At 42.7% G+C, this 16319-nt stretch overlaps 1 protein-coding gene across 1 annotated transcript; it reads left to right on the top strand.

Moving 5' to 3' along the window:
- Positions 1-929: 929 nt before the first annotated feature.
- On the top strand, positions 930-4460 carry LOC101775908 (Holliday junction resolvase MOC1, chloroplastic). The gene is made up of 4 exons (XM_004979082.3): positions 930-1497; positions 3179-3463; positions 3575-3666; positions 3748-4460. Exons 1-4 carry the CDS (start codon positions 1042-1044, stop codon positions 4319-4321), a joined length of 1407 nt encoding a protein of 468 aa, XP_004979139.2. The 5' UTR covers positions 930-1041; the 3' UTR covers positions 4322-4460.
- The last annotated feature ends 11859 nt before the right edge of the window (positions 4461-16319 follow it).

Below are 16319 nucleotides of genomic sequence, written 5' to 3'. Positions count from 1 at the left end.
TGCACACTGATTGCTCTCTAAAATGTTCACAGTATTTGAATACAGTATTCATCATTGGCACCACCTCTCAAGCAAGAGCTTCTTCACTTCATTATCTCTAGTACCACAGAAACAATTCGATACTCTGGTCTCATATGCTTTGTCAAGACAAAGCAATAATACCAGTAGACATTGTCGAAATCTTGCCAGCAACATTCGTACGCACTGTGGGAATACTTGTGACCTTATTAACTGAAGTTTTGAGATCAGAGTATACTAATCTCTTGTTTGTTTGGTGGCGATGAGAATTTTAGTGAGATGTGGAATGAGAGTTGAGAATTTTAGAGGTCTATGGGCTTGTACTCAGGAAGTCAGGAATCAGGAGCTAAGAATAAAATTACATCCGATCCTTGTTCTGTACTGAAATATTGTTTCTACGCCTGGTTGTGTGCTGTAGTGGATAACTTGTTACGATTACAATCTATCTAGAATAAACACGTTTTTGCTGTCTGAAAAACAAGGAATATTTGTGTACACTATTCATAATTGGTAACATCTCGCAAGCAAGTTCTTCACCTCTGTGCCTGTCACTACCACAGAAATACTTACACGTGTTCAGACGAAGATACAACACCAGATGACCGTCGAAAACTTGCTGGTAATGTTGGTAGACACTGAGGGAATATTTGTGGCATTACTGTTTCCACCTTTGTTACTTTAATTAGCTTATTATACCTGAATATTAAGTACAGAGTCACCAGATCACCTTAATTATAAGGTGCTTATACTAATCCTGCAAGCTTCTCGAGCCACCGGTCGCATTTGATTAATGATTAACGCACCTGCCAGATGTGCTAAGATACAAACAATGCTATTACTACGTAACCACTGGTTGGCTAAAAGCAGTAACGTCTCAATTCTGACGGCAGATCACTACCCCTGAACGCCCAGCACCATCCATATCCCCAATCACTCCTAAGGATCACAGCCTACTTAACCTTCCTAAAACCTTACAACATCAAGCACATAGTTTTCACCAACAACCTGCAACTGTGAATCGACATGGATAGGTCCAAGAAACCAATACCAAACTTATCATCACAGAGGCGATTCGAGCTACTGGACTTGAAAAAGTCATCATCCTCGTTGAACATGTCGACGTCCTCTCTGAGGAGCGTCGGCGAGGAGACGAGAAAAGGCGGCGCGGCAGTCCAAGCGAGCAGGAGGGCAACCGCGGTGAGGTTTGCCCCTCCTCCGCCGTCATCGGCGGCGATGTCGGCAAAGGCAAACTCGGGTTCTGTGTCCCACTCCCAGCAGGCAATGGCAAGGCCTGCGACTGCAAGTGGAGCACGCCCGGGCTCTGCCGCAGGGCCGAGGTGCAGGACATCAGCGGGGAGGTTGCGAGAGCCGGGGCCCAAGGCGATGAGGAGGAACTGGGGGTGGACAGGTGGCGTGGATGCGAAGGAGAAGGGGAGCAGTAATCCTGTCGCGGCGAAGACACACTCAAGGAGCAGCTCGGTGAGTCATTTAAAGTTTCAAACATCAGTGTGTATTGGCGCGTGTTTCTGAAATTCTGAACATCCATAGAGAAGCTTTGTCTAGTTTGGTTGATGAGTAATTCTTAAAATCAGACATATCCAGTGGTTTTCGTTTGCAATATGAGCAGGACTGCTTATATACACGAGGAATGTTTCACTAACGATTGCTCTCCAGAATTTACTTCAGTTACAGCGTGGCATGAATAGAACATGCAGTCCACTGCACTTGAGTTTATTGCAAACCTATATCGATTGCACATTTTGCTGAATGGTAGTTCATTTAAATGAGTAGTGCTGAGATCATGCATACACCAGTACGTTTGCATGACGGGATATTTGTATTTAGGCTCTAACAGTACCGTTTGCACAAGAAAAAGCTTACATGACAAGTTCTTATCCTTTAGTTTGCATTTTTCTCTGATAGTGTACATCACAAGATTTCAGTCTCTAATATTCAGTGATTCTTAGATTGAACTAATCATTTCTGTAAGAAAAATATCCATGCCTTTGCACCGCTGCTGTTACGCTAAGATTTCCAATATCACGTCAACCGCTTTGTTTTTTGGCTTCATTAGCATGCATTACCACATTGGGTGATAGCTGACGCATGTAGCTTTCATCGAGAAGGACATTTGAACCGATTTCTCCAACCAGCGCAATAAAGAGGTTGAAATAGTAATTTTCAATTATTCTTGTAGTCGAGTGATTCCCCTTTATTTGTTTGGGTCATTACCTTTGAGTGAAACGTAAAAGGCATTAGGTGCACCTAATTAGATTTCATGGTTCTCTGTCAAATCCTTACCTTTTGTTGCTGATTGTGGATTCAGCCACTAGTGATACTTTTTACTCTCCTAATATCGCTGTCAAAAAGTCATATGAAACTAGAAGGTTCTTACCCTTCGTAAACACTAACAAAATTACGTAGCACTGCATCCTCACACCTTGTGGAAGAAAATGTGATTCAGGAGCTTTGTGTTATACTCGTCAGGTGCACTGGCAACGTGAGCTACTATCCTCTGTTTCACAATACTGAACAATTTTAACATTACTGTTCGATGTTTGACCGTTTGTCAAACACTTTTGATAACAAAATTTTACACGAACGTTGTTAATCAAAGTTTGAAACAGTAAAACTAAAATTTATCAAATATTTTGGGAAAAAAGTTTCTCCTAGACATCTAAAACAGTGCACAGCTGCTGGAGGACACGAGAAAAACTCGTCTTTACTGGAGGGAACTCTGCCTCAGTGTCAATTTGCTCATTTGACACCGCCTTAAATAAATATTATTTATAGCTGAGTACTCTAAAGATCAAAATTAGCACAAGCAAAGAGGATATGCGTGGAGCTGGTTTGTCTTGATCACCCTGTTAGGAACCAGGGGCAAAATAATCCATTTATTAAACTTCTCTCTCCTACACAGCCCTTGGCTCCGAGGCAAAATGTTTTCAGCAAAGATGAGGTTTTGCAGTGTCCTTTAACTTAGCTACACCGTTCTGGATGCCCAGGACAAAAGTTTGTCGATCATTATTTTGAAACGGCCGAGGCTAGTTCTAAATTTGTATCTCTCTTTTTTTTCCTGAAATTAGCAAACATTTTGAGTGCTTTCCTGATCATAACAACTGCTGGAACCTTAACACTCCGTGTTCAACAATCCATTAAGGCTCCAAGAAGATTGCCACCATCCGAGGAGAAAGAGAAACCACAGCCAAAGAGAGGCAGTAAGATCATGACCACCTCTAGGAAGGAGACAAACCCAGCCACACCTCCGAAAACAGAGATGGAGGGAAGCAGAAGCCCTCCTGACATTGCAAGGAGGAACACGAAGGCTCCCAACTGTGTGTCACTGAAGAACATGGACATGGTTTCCCCACCCCCAAGAACATCGGTGACGACGATCGGCGCTTCCTGGGATTCACTTCCATCAGACGTCCAGAGCTTGGGGCAGGTCATACTTCATTCGGTTCATTGAGATTCCTGACATGTGATCATATATCTGCGCTTGCTGACTTGTTTCAGCATGTTGTACATTATCCGATGATCATCGTCGTGTGCATAGGAAGTCATGGAGTACAGGGGTGATGCGGAGGTAGCTGCTGTTGAGGCTTTGAAGGAAGCTTCTGCTGCAGAGATTCTGCTGCGGTGTCTGAGGTGGACTCATCCTCATCTTACCCCTTAAGCCCCATTCTGTATGACGTAAAAACTTACTGCAATTGAATTTTCATTTTACAGTGCCTTTGCAGAGCTGGCGTCCGCCGCGGCAAAGCACTCGCCGCAGGAGACCGTCGACGAGTTCCTCGCGCTCCACACGGCGCTCACAGGCTCCAACGCCGCCGTCCCCGGGGACGACAAGCAAAGCCTCCACGCAGGGGATTGGCTGCGCGCCGCGGTCTCCACGGACCTCGCCGCCTTCTCCCTCTATTCACCGATGAGAAATTCCAGCCAGGCAGTAGGATCGCCGCCGGCCGCCTCCCGGTCACCGCCGTCAACAAGGCGGCCGAATGCGGCCGGAGAAGCCAGCGCGGAGGAGGAGATCACGTGGCTGGAGGCGGCGAGGAGGCGGCTCGGGGAGGAGATGCGCGCGTGGTTCCTCGGCCACGTGGAGCGGCTGCTCGACGGCGACGTGGCGGGGACGCTGGGGCAGCTCAAGAGGGTGAACGACTGGCTGGACGCCGTCGGGCCGGGGCCGGAGTCGGAGGCCGTCGAGCGGGTGAGGAAGAAGATCTACGGGTACCTGCTGGACCACGTCGAGTCGGCGGTGGTCGCGTTGAACGGCGGCGTTGCACCTGGTGGCCGGAGAAAATAATTCTGCTATTCCAGTGTACCATGGGTGCGCTCATGCTATTCTAGCACACCTGTGATTGATCTAATAGTAATTGGACTAATGCCATCGACTCATACCAACACCAGTTAATAAATCGGGATGACATATACCTTTGGAGATACAAAATAGGCTTAATAATACAATATTTCACTTACAAGTTAAAGATAAGTTTATTTTAACCAAATAATATTAATATCATTATATTAATAAAATAAAAGTTTGGTGCTGTGGTCTTTATCGAGCCTAATGGCCCAATTTAACAACTCAGGAGCAGCTCGTTAAAAAAAACTAGCTAAAATAAAGGTTTGGCCGGTTCTTTAAGAGGTTGAGCTGAACAATAGCAAAACCAATCAATCGAGCGGAGTCGGCTCACAAGCCTCAAGGATGATTTTTGCCTACTAGTGATTTAGGCTTGCTATCATCTATGCGTGCGGTGGTGAGAATTCTACCCAAGGAGAGTTTTGGCCTCTGCGAGGAGATGATGTGCATCCTGCACAAGGACTAGCACAGTTTGCTGTTTTTTTTATCGAAGTTAGTTGGGAAAGCCCTACATATTTTTTATAATTTTTTTATTTCAGATTTATTTAACTGGCTTTGATGGGGAGTCGAACCTGGACCTACTGGATGCTACTCAGGTGCTCTAACCACTAGGCTAGAGGTCCTTTCACCCGTTTGCTATTTTTATCTTTTTAATTTTCGCTTTGATTTGCTTTTTCTTCCCTTCTATTTTATTTTCTATTTGTATTCCTTTCTTTATTATTTATTATTTTACTTTTTTACTTTCTCTTCCATTTTCCTTCACCTCTTATTTTTTCTATTTGTATTCTTTATTTTTTTATTTTTGGTTCTTGTTTTATTTGTGGTTTCTTTCCATAATTTACATCCTATTTTATATTATTTTCCTTTTATGTTTTTCCTTTTTTATCTTTTACACTAATGTGTTTGTCATCTATATATATTTTATTTGTCTATAGCAATAATTTTTTTAATAATATGGACACATTTGTTCGTGATATAGTATTATTTGTTCGCGTGTGGAACCATGCGTTCTCAATGCAACTTATTTGTTTGTGAGTTTGATATTTTGTTCACTATATACAACCAGGTTCACGCATATGCTATTTTATTCACTTTTCACACGAAATTGCTAACCTGTACCAATAATTTGTTCAGATATGAAGCCATTTTATTTACTTGTAAACTAATTTATTCACGATGTTATATTATTCGTTCACTTTGTAGATTCAATTATTTGGCGAGCATGGACTCATTTGTTGGGAATGTTTAGTTTATACTATTGGTTCTATACAATCAAATATTCGCAATGTTTTTTCTATTATTTTTTCACTATAATTACTCTTTTTTCACATATAATAATCATTTACTTATGTTGTTCAAGTATTTGTTCTTAGGACTCAAATTATTTCAGCTTTGTAAAAACCATTTTTTTAAAAAATATCATTCGAACATGAACGGTAAGATCTTTGACGCAAGAAGAAGGGGTGATCAAGTGATGAGGACATCTCTCCCATCGATACAACCACACCTGCTGCACAAATAAGGTCCGATGACAAGAGCTCGAGCACGACAAATTAATTATCAGGTAAAGTCGTTTCTAGCTGTTCATACAAACTCATCTCAGAATTGGATGCTACTAAGGCCCTGTTTGGATACTAGAGGCTAAACTTTAGCCCCTGTCACATCGGATATTGGATACTAATTAAGAGTATTAAATATAAGCTAAGTATAAAACTAATTGCAGGCTAATTCACGAGATGAATCTATTAATCCTAATTAGTCCATGATTTGACAATGTGGTGCTACAGTAACTATTTGCTCATGATGGATTAATTAGGCTTAAAAGACTTGTCTCATGAATTAGCCTAGGGGTTCTGCAATTAGTTTTATAATTAGCTCATGTTTAGTCCTTCTAATTAGCATCCGAATATTCAATGTGACAAGGGCTAAACTTTAGCCTGAGGATCCAAACACGCCCTAAATCATGGTGATGATTGTCTTATTCTTAGGAACGTGGGATATGAGCAAGATAGGAGTAGGAGCAACAAAGCAACCAAGAACGTCCGCAAGCACCCGCCAGCACAAACACCTCGAATCAGTCCGTTTGGAAAGTGTTCGGAAAACCAGACGACACCAAATTGATTTGGCCATAATTCTTAGCTCCGGATGTTGTTTGAGGCCCATGAGCACTTGATGGAAAGCTCTTGATGTCTATTTTCATATGGGCCTAGAAACACTGTCAGATTCATTCGGAGCCACGTAGAAACTAAAGAATGACATTCGGACTTCCATCCTGTGTTTTAGGTCTTGTATCCAGTTGAGCCTATTAGGGGAGCGTCTTGGCTAGGGTTTCCCATACCTCCTGCTATCTTCCATGTATAAAAGGCAGTAGCAGCCGCTAGGAAGAACTTGGGTTTTTTTTTACTGTAAGTCTAGCTTTTCTACTTCCTTGTGAGTGCGTGTATTGATTAGACAACCCATTTGCTTGATTCAAGACCCCAACTTGAGATTTAGATTCACCTTTGTGTCATCCATCCGTGAGTTATTTGCTTGTTCATCTTGTTTTTGCTTGTTCTCGGTTGCTAGTAGGTTCATAGGTATTTTTGGCACGGCAAGAACATCCCAATCGAAGACGGTGTACCTATTGCTAAGGTGCAGCCCTTGTGGTGTTGTAGTCGGACAGCCAACGTCGAATCCACTCCAAATCAAAGTTATCCCCAACTCTCATCGAAGATCTGGAACAAACCCTAGTGGGTTCCATCATGTGGTAATCAGAGCAAGGTTTTTCGGTGAGAGATTCTACCCATACTTTATTTTACCTACAGTCCAAAAATCCCCAAAATAGGATAGACCTGAAATCCCAAAAATAAGTTTGAGCCTTGCTGTTCTGCTTAGTTCTTGCATTTTGAGTTTTTGGTTGCATTGTTTGGACTAGTTGCTAGTTCTTAGTGGTTAATTGTTTAGAGTTTTGAGTTATGGTCACATTTTTAGTCACCACGAAATGCACCCGAACAATTTACATCTCCCCAATTAAGCACTAGAAGAAAATAGTCACATATTCTGTTTTTGATGTCCGATTCAAGAGTTAAATACAATATGAAAAGTTTATCTTGTGGTCTTTCCAATGGATCCAGCCTTGCCCCCAAATTCATTTCGAGTTATTCGCAATAGCGCTTGAGATTTGCGATCTGCTGTGTGAAACTAGAGATGTCAATCTGATTTTGAAGGGGTTGTGTGCAGTAATCCCTTTGTTTTGGTTGTTGTGATACTGAACAAAAGAGTTTAGGCTCCTAAAAAAAGAGAAAGGAAGAAATAAAGAAATAAAAAAAGAAAGAAAGAAAGAAAGAAAAAGAGAAAAAAAAGAGAAGGGGGTAAAGCTGTTGTTTTCCTTGCACTCCTTTGCTACTTTGGTCTGTGACAACGCCTGTGGCTCACATCTCTAGCACGATTTAGCCTTAGGACCAGTATAGGACCATCAATGAACGCTTATTCAACTTGCACTGACTAACGTGGTTCTAGTTGTACCTTGATTTGTTTTCCTTGCAGCCAACCATAGCTCCACAAATTGTCTACTACATCATAGGGTTGTGCTTGTGTGACCGTTGTGCTTTTCTTGCCGGGTGCCAACTCTGACTGCTTTGCATAGTAAGAAATGTCAGAACATGGTTGCACAAGGTTGAGAGGATGGAGTTTGCTGTCACCTAGTTCCACTTGTTGCTCGCATATATTTTCTTGTGAATTTCTTGCTGCATACTAACCATGGCAGGAGAAGATGAAAGGACCTCCCTAAACACTACGATCGAAGGCCTTGTTGCAGAACTTTGAGCGCAAAGTGAGGCTGCATACAACCTAGATGAGGATGTTCAAGTCACCAATGAGCGCATTGGTCAAATAGAAATGGCCCAAGTCGACACCAACACTAGGTTGGCCACACTAGAGAGGTCTATTGGGGATGTGAACACTTCTCTTGTAACAGTTTGGAATAGATTAGAGAAGATGGACAAGTCTGACCCCCAGAAACACAACAACACCGTGGGCAGCGTCGTGGGTCAAGATGAGGAAGAATGTTCTGCTATCACCGAGCTTGACGGTGAGGTAAATGGTCATCAACGCAGCCATCCACATCGCAACCATCATGGTACAGGTACGCGCCCACTGCGGGGAGAGGTACGTGCTGATGATTCTCTAGGCAAGATTAAATTCACCATGCCTTCTTTTGATGGAAAATACAATCCTGAAGCGTACCTTACATGGGAACTAGCTGTTGATCAAAAGTTTAGTTGCCATGATTTTTCCAAGGACAAACGTGTTAGGGCTGCCACAAGTGAGTTTACTGATTTTACCTCTATTTGGTGGTCTGAATACCATCGTATGAACCCAAATAACACACCAACTTGGGATGCTTTAAAAAGGATCATGCAGGGCACATTTGTTCCTTCTTATTATGTGCATGATCTTTTACATAAGTTGCAACAATTGAGGTAAGGTACCAAATCTGAAGAAGAGTACTATCAAGAGCTTCAAATGGGTATGCTTCACTGTGATTTAGAGGAAAGCAAGGATGGTGCTATGGCTAGATTCATGGGTGGGCCTGAACTGGTAAATTCAGAATATTTTAGCTTACAAGGAATACAATTCTGTTAATCGTTTATTTCACCTTGCTTGTAAAGCTGAAAGGGAAGTGCAAGGATGACGAGCTAGCATGAGAACTAACATTTCTGCAGGTCGTGCTAGCCTATGGACACCATCCAATGCTGCTGCACCACTGACACGAGCAACCCCACAGCTTTCCTCGGGCAGCAAACCACGTCCCTCTATAACGAATTCTGCAGCATGCCCGAGTGAACCAACAAGAGGAGCAGCAGTTGGACCTTCCAAGAGCTCATCCTCAGTGGCATCCACGGGAAGAACAAGGGATATTCAGTGCCTACGCTGCAGGAGCTATGGACATGTGCGCAAGGACTGCCCAAGCACACGAGTGATGGTCGTGCAAGCTGATGGTGCGTACTCCTCAGCTAGTTATTTAGATGAAGAAGCATATGCTTTGCTTGCTGCTAACAATGTAGGGGAAGGAGAAGTCTCCCACCAAGATGAAGAGCACATTGGGGCCGAGGCTGCTGAACACTATGAGAGCCTCGTGGTGCAACATGTGATAAGTGCACAAATGGAGAGGGCTAAACAAAATTAGCGCCACATTTTGTTTCAAACCAAGTGTGTGATCAAGGAACGCTCTTGCCGCGTGATCATGGATGGAGGAAGCTGCAACAACTTAGCAAGTGCTAAAATGGTGGACCAGCTTGCATTGTGCGCAAAGCCACAACTGCAGCCCTACTACATTCATTGGATCAATAGCAGCGGTAAAGTGAAGGTAACACGGTTGGTGAGAGTTAATTTTTCGATTGGTTCCTATCATGATTCTAATAACCGTGATGTTATGCCTATGCAAGCATGCTCGTTGTTGTAAGGTAGACCATGGCAGTACGACATTGATTGTTTGCACCATGGTAGAACTAATCAATATTCTTTTGTGCATAATGGTAAGAAACTTGTTTTGCATCCAATATCTCCTGAAGCTATTTTAAAAGATGAACTTGCTAGAGCTAGCAAACTTAAGGACCAAGAGCATGCTAAGAGTGAAAATCAGATTGTGGCTAATGAACTCGGGAAGCATAAAAAGAAAAGCACCAAATCTGTTCATGATAATAAAAATGAGATTAAACTGAAAGGGTCATGTTTCATTGCTACCAAATCTGATTTAGATGATGCTAGTACTACTGTTTGCTATGCTTTATTTTGCAAAGAAACTTTATTCTCACTTGAAGATACATCTATTGCTTTGCCTCTTGCTGTCACTAACCTTTTTGCAGGAGTACACCGATGTTTTTTCAAAGGAGGTGGTGCCAGAAATGCCACCAATTCGAGGGATTGAGCACCAAATTGACCTCATTCCTGGAGCCTCCTTGCCTAACCGTGCGCCATACAGGACCAACCCGAAAGAGAAAAAAGAGATTTAGTGCCAAGTACAAGAATTACTCGACAATGCATGAGTCCCTTAGCCCTTGTGCTATTCCCATGCTTTTAGTTCCTAAGATGGGTCATCGCGCATGTGTGTGGATTGTAGAGCGATAAACAACATCACAATCAGATATCATCATCCTATTCCTAGGTTAGATGATATGCTCGATGAATTGAGTGGCTCAATTGTGTTCTCTAAAATTGATTTGCGTAGTGGGTACTACCAGATTCGTATGAAGCTAGGAGATGAATGGAAAACAACTTTTAAAACTAAGTTTAGCTTGTATGAATGGTTAGTCATGCCTTTTAGATTGACTAATGCACCTAGCATTTTCATGAGATTAATGAATGAAGTTTTGCATGCTTTCATTGGCAGATTTTTGGCGGTATACTTTGATGACATTCTCGTATATATAGCAGATCAATAGAGGAACATTTAGATTATTTGCGTGCTGTTTTTGATGCTCTACGTGATGCACGCTTATTTGGTAACCTTGAGAAGTGCACCTTTTGCACCGATCGAGTTTCTTTTCTTGGTTATGTTGTGACACCGCAGGGAATTGAAGTTGATCAAGACAAGGTTGAGGCCATACACAATTGGTCAGTTCCCACCACGGTCACTCAAGTCAGAAGTTTTCTAGGCCTTGTTGGATTCTAACGCCGTTTTGTAAAAGAAGATTTTGGCACCAATGTAGGCCCGCTGCACAAGCTCACCAAGAAAAGAGTGGCATTTACTTGGTCTGCTGCCAAAGAAATGCATTCAACATGCTTAAAGATAAGTTAACAACTGCACCTTTGCTCCAACTTCCTAATTTCAATAAAACCTTTGAGCTTGAATGTGATGCTAGCGGAATTGGTTTGGGTGGTGTCCTGCTACAAGAAGGCAAACTTGTAGCATATTTCAGCAAAAAAATGAGTGAACCTAGTTTGAACTATTCTACTTATGATAAGGAATTGCTTGCTTTAGTTCGAACATTGGAAACTTGGCAGCACTATTTATGGCCCAAAGAATTTGTTATATATTCTAATCATGAGTCTTTGAAACACATTCGAAGTCAAGCAAAACTAAATCGTAGGCATGCTAAATGGGTTGAATTCATTGAGTCTTTCCCTTATGTCATCAAACATAAGAAGGGTAAAGAAAATGTCATTGTTGATGCATTGTTTTAGGCGTTACACCATGCTGTCCCAACAAGATTTCAAAATATTTGGCTTGGAAACAATTAAAGCACAATATGCTCGCGATGATGATTTCAAGGATGTGTTGCTGAATTGCAATAAGGGAAAAACTTGGAACAAATTTGTCCTAGCTAATGGGTTTGTCTTTAGAGCTAACAAGCTATGCATTCTAGCTAGCACCATGCGTTTGTTTGTTGTTGTTGCAGGAAGGACATGCAGGTGGGCTGATGGGATAATTTGGAGTAAAAAAGAGTGAGGACATCCTTGCTGGCCATTTCTTTTGGCCCAAGATGAGGAGAGACGTGGAGAGGTTCGTTTCTCACTGCACAACATGCCAAAAAGCTAAGTCACGCCTTAATCCTCATGGTTTATACACACCTCTTCCTGTTCCAAGTGCATCGTGGGAAGATATTTCAATGGACTTTTTTTTAGGACTGCCTAGAACAAAGAAGGGGAGGGATAGTGTGTTTGTTGTTGTGGACAAATTTTCTAAAATGGCACATTTCATACCATGTCATAAGAGCGATGATGCTACACATGTTGTTGATTTGTTCTTTCATGAGATTGTTCGATTGCACGGTGTGCCTAACACCATTATTTTTTATCACGATGCAAAATTTCTTAGCCATTTTTGAAGAACTTGGTGGGCTAAGCTGGGGATGAAGCTTTTATTTTCCACCACTTGTAATCCCCAAACTGACAGAGAAATGGAGGTTGTAAATAGAACTTTATCCACTTTGCTTAGGGCTGTTTTGAAAAAGAACATACAATTGTGGGAAGAATGCTTGCCTCGTGTTGAGTTTTCTTATAATCGTTCACAACATTCTACCACTAAGAAAAGTCCTTTTGAGATTGTTTATGGGTTTGTGCCACGTGCTCCTATTGATTTGTTACCTCTTCTAACCTTGGAGTGAGTGAACTTTGATGCCAAATAACGTGCTGAACTGATCTTGAAATTGCATGAAACCACTAAAGAGAAAATAGAGTGTATGAATGCAAAGTACAAACTTGCTGGCAGCAAAGGGAAGAAACATGTCATTTTTCAATAAGGTGATCTAGTTTGGCTCCATTTGAGAAAAGATAGGTTATGTGATTTGCGAAAGTTTAAGTTGCTACCTAGAGCTGATGGTTCGTTTAAAGTGTTAGAAAGGATTAATGATAATGCATATGTTTGAGAGGAGAAAAATCACATGAAGATTTTTCTACCGTTGGGAATAGTGCGAACGTGCTAGTGTACTGAGTACACAAAGAAAGAACAGGAACAAGTACTTTATTAATCTTTATAGAAAAATAAAATACATGTCCCTATACGCTCCATAGCCTGCTGACAGCGATCTTGTCTTGGGTGATATGATCTTCTGGTTCCTAGGGCCTCAGAAGGCTCCTAGTTAATCACCTCCGCAAGTCTTGCTTGCCAGAGCACCTCCGATTCTGCTGCCGTGGTCGTCATCTTCGGTCTTCGCTTCACATTCTCCATGCATATGTGGTGTTGATGTGGGTGTAGCGTTGGCGTCATCCATGGCCTCGTCGGTCCATGAGCTGGTGTAGCATAGCTGGGACATTAGCTCCACCTGCCTGTGTCATCCATCCTCATTGGCGTCGTACGGCGCGTTGTAGTCGTAGTAGTGGTGGGTGTTGGATATATAAGCACTTTTAGTTTTAATTTAATCTAGAAATAAATCATAAATACGATGAACAGATAGCAGATTAAACTAGACATGTCTACGCAAGATCTAGACAAGTCTATCATTGCAAATAGAATCACACATTCTACCATACTATCCAGTGCTATCAGACTGCAACAGATCATAATAGCTGCAACAGATCATAATAGCTAGTATGGAAGACATAATTTGAGATAAGAGATCGTACGTTTCTTTCTTGATGAAGACCATCTCCTGGACGACTACTGGGTACAGCAGGCGACGACGATCAGCAGCCTAACGTTGTTCGCGACGGTGAGTGATGCCCGAGTGATGAAGAGGTAGACAAACCGTGGGTGAAGGAGTCGACGAAGAACTTGACGAAGCAGAGGAAGCGATCGAGCAGTCGCGCAGAGCGCTTCCCAAAAACCTTATTCGCCCTCTCCCGGTGCAGGATCGCTGAAGACGACGGTTCTGGAGACCTGCTCTCCCAATTGCCAGCGCACGTCGACAATCGGGATGGAGTAGACTACGGTGGCGGCGCAGCAGCAACAGGAGGCAAAAACCCTAGCTCGAATACATCTGTTTTTGGTAGAGGCTGGTAGGTCGCATATATAGGAGAGCCCACGATTCTCACGTTGAGATCGTGATCTAAACCGGTTAGGATTCCATATATCTCGCTGACTTAAAGACCAAGTTTTCGGTTAGGAAGCCGCGCCCCCGCAAGGCGAGGGGCCGGTTTTCGGCGGACCATTCACGCAGGTGCCGCACGCTCGCGCCTTTCGCCCCGCCCCCCTCCCCCCCCCCCCCCCCCCGGCCGGCCCGGCGAGGCGAGGCGAGGCGTGGCGAGCGAGTGCGCGCGTGTGGAGCTCTCCTTCTCTCCCCACACATATAGCTTGGAGGAGTGGAGACAACTTCCATATTTAAGCTGGTCATCCCTCCCCTCCACTAGCAATGTGGGACTAAAGAATTGCACCACTCCACCTCTTGCCCACATGGGCCTTTTAGATTTATTTGAAATTCTAAAATTACTATGGGCTAGGCCCATTATTTCAACAATCCCCCACCAGATCTCAAATGCCCATCAGAGATTTTGCATGTTTCTCACTGCTGTTTATATACTAGTGTTTCAGCGAGGACTGTTAAGTTGAACTCTCGCCTAGAGCTTCAAGCTACATTCATCCACAACTTGAACAATGGACTAAGCCTTGAATTGCAAGTTTTGTGCGGATAAGTTTCACTCAAAGTTGGGACTAGTACCTGGCTGCCTGTAGCCTACCCCGCGAGTGGGGCATATAGGTCGTACCCCCTGATCTCTTCATGAGCTTAATAGAGATCACCCAAGTCTCACAGACTGCGACCTTACAACAGTCTGGCTCATATAGGTATATTTTTCAATGATGTTCGGCAGGGCAACATCTTTGCTAATTAAAGCCAACAAAATATATTAAGGCAATAGCCAGCCTGCCATGCAGTGGTTTGAGAGTGTTGCATCATTTCTCGAGTGGGTTAGTAGGATACTCTCATGCTATCCAACGGCTTGTTCTTCCCAGATCCTACTTCACGGGATCTCCGATCACATAGGTTGGGTTACCACCATGGTGTAGCTCATATGGGTCTCATACCCATCTCCTTTAATGCACTGTCTATCACATTATGTGAGAGCCCCTTAGTGAACTGATCTGCCAAGTTCTTATCAGTTGAGATGTAATCCACTGATATTACTCCAGAGTTTCTCATTTTCCTGACAGATTTTAGACGTCTCTTAACGTGTCTTCGTAACTTCATATTGTCCTTAGAATTGTTCACTTTGACTATCACCGCTTGATTGTCACAATTCATAAGTATTGCCGGCATATGTTTCTCGACAATAGGCAAGTCCATCAAGAGTTCACGTAGCCAATCAGCCTCAACTGTGGCTGCATCTAATGCTGCGTGTTCTGCTTCCATGGTAGACCTCGTTAAGATAGTCTGTTCGGATGACCTCCATGAAACAGCACCAGCACCAAAAGTGAAGACGTATCCACTTGTGGCATACAGTTCATTAGCATCAGATATCCAATTTGAATCATTATAGCCTTCCAGTACCGTAGGATACCTGGAGTAGTGAATTCTGTAATCCATAGTACCAACTAAATAGCGCATGACTCGCTCAAGCGCACGCCAATGATCATCTCTCGGATTAGAGGTAAATCGGCTTAGTTTGCAAACAGCATATGAGATGTCAGGCCTAGTAGCACTGGCTAAATACATAAGTGATCCAATAATCTGAGAGTATCTTAATTGGTCTCTACCAATTCTCTTGTTTTTCTGAAGTATCAAGCTCGGATCATAAGGTGTGGGAGAAGGCTTACTGTCCTTGAAGCCAAACTGGCTCAAGACCTTTTCCACATAATGAGATTGCATGAGAGTAATCCCATTCTCTCCTTTGATCAACTTGATATTCAGAATTACATCAGCCTCTCCCAGATCTTTCATGTCAAAATTTTGGCACAGAAATGACTTGACCTCTTTAATCACGTCAAGATTTGTACCAAAGATCAGTATGTCATCGACATACAAGCACAATATAACTCCCTCACCCCCACCATGGCGGTAGTACACATATCTATTAGACTCATTGATAGAAAAGCCTGCTGATATGAGTGTAGTATCAAATTTCTCATGCCACTGCTTAGGTGCTTGTTTCAGGCCATACAAAGATTTCAGCAATTTACACACCTTGTTCTCTTGACCCTTTATTACAAACCCATCAGGCTGATTCATATAAATTTTCTCATCCAACTCTCCATTAAGGAAAGCTGTCTTAACATCCATCTGATGGACGAGAAGACCATGTGAGGCAGCAAGGGAAAGTAATACTCGAATATTGGTCAATCTCGCAACAGGTGAGTAAGTGTCGAAGAAATCTTCGCCTTCTTTTTGGGTATAACCCTTAGCCACAAGTCGAGCCTTGTATTTATCAATAGTACCATCAGGCCTAAGTTTCTTTTTGAACACCCACTTGCAACCCACAGGTTTACAACCATACGGTCGATCAACAACCTCCCAAGTTCCATTAGAAAGAATAGAGTCCATCTCACTATGGATAGCTTCTTTCCAATCATCTGCATCTGGAGATGCAA

The sequence above is a fragment of the Setaria italica genome, chromosome VIII (assembly GCF_000263155.2).
Source record: "Setaria italica strain Yugu1 chromosome VIII, Setaria_italica_v2.0, whole genome shotgun sequence".
Taxonomy (NCBI): Eukaryota; Viridiplantae; Streptophyta; class Magnoliopsida; order Poales; family Poaceae; genus Setaria; species Setaria italica.
Note: the sequence above shows the minus strand (reverse complement) of the source record. Positions and strands in the feature narration are given on the sequence as shown.

Excerpts from the sequence above, each read along its gene's own strand:
- LOC101775908 (XM_004979082.3), top strand. The coding sequence starts at position 1,042 with ATGGATAGGTCCAAGAAACCAATACCAAACTTATCATCACAGAGGCGA. Across the intron at positions 1,498-3,178 it reads CACACTCAAGGAGCAGCTCG|GCTCCAAGAAGATTGCCACC; the intron begins GTGAGTCATTTA and ends CAATCCATTAAG. Across the intron at positions 3,667-3,747 it reads ATTCTGCTGCGGTGTCTGAG|TGCCTTTGCAGAGCTGGCGT; the intron begins GTGGACTCATCC and ends TTCATTTTACAG.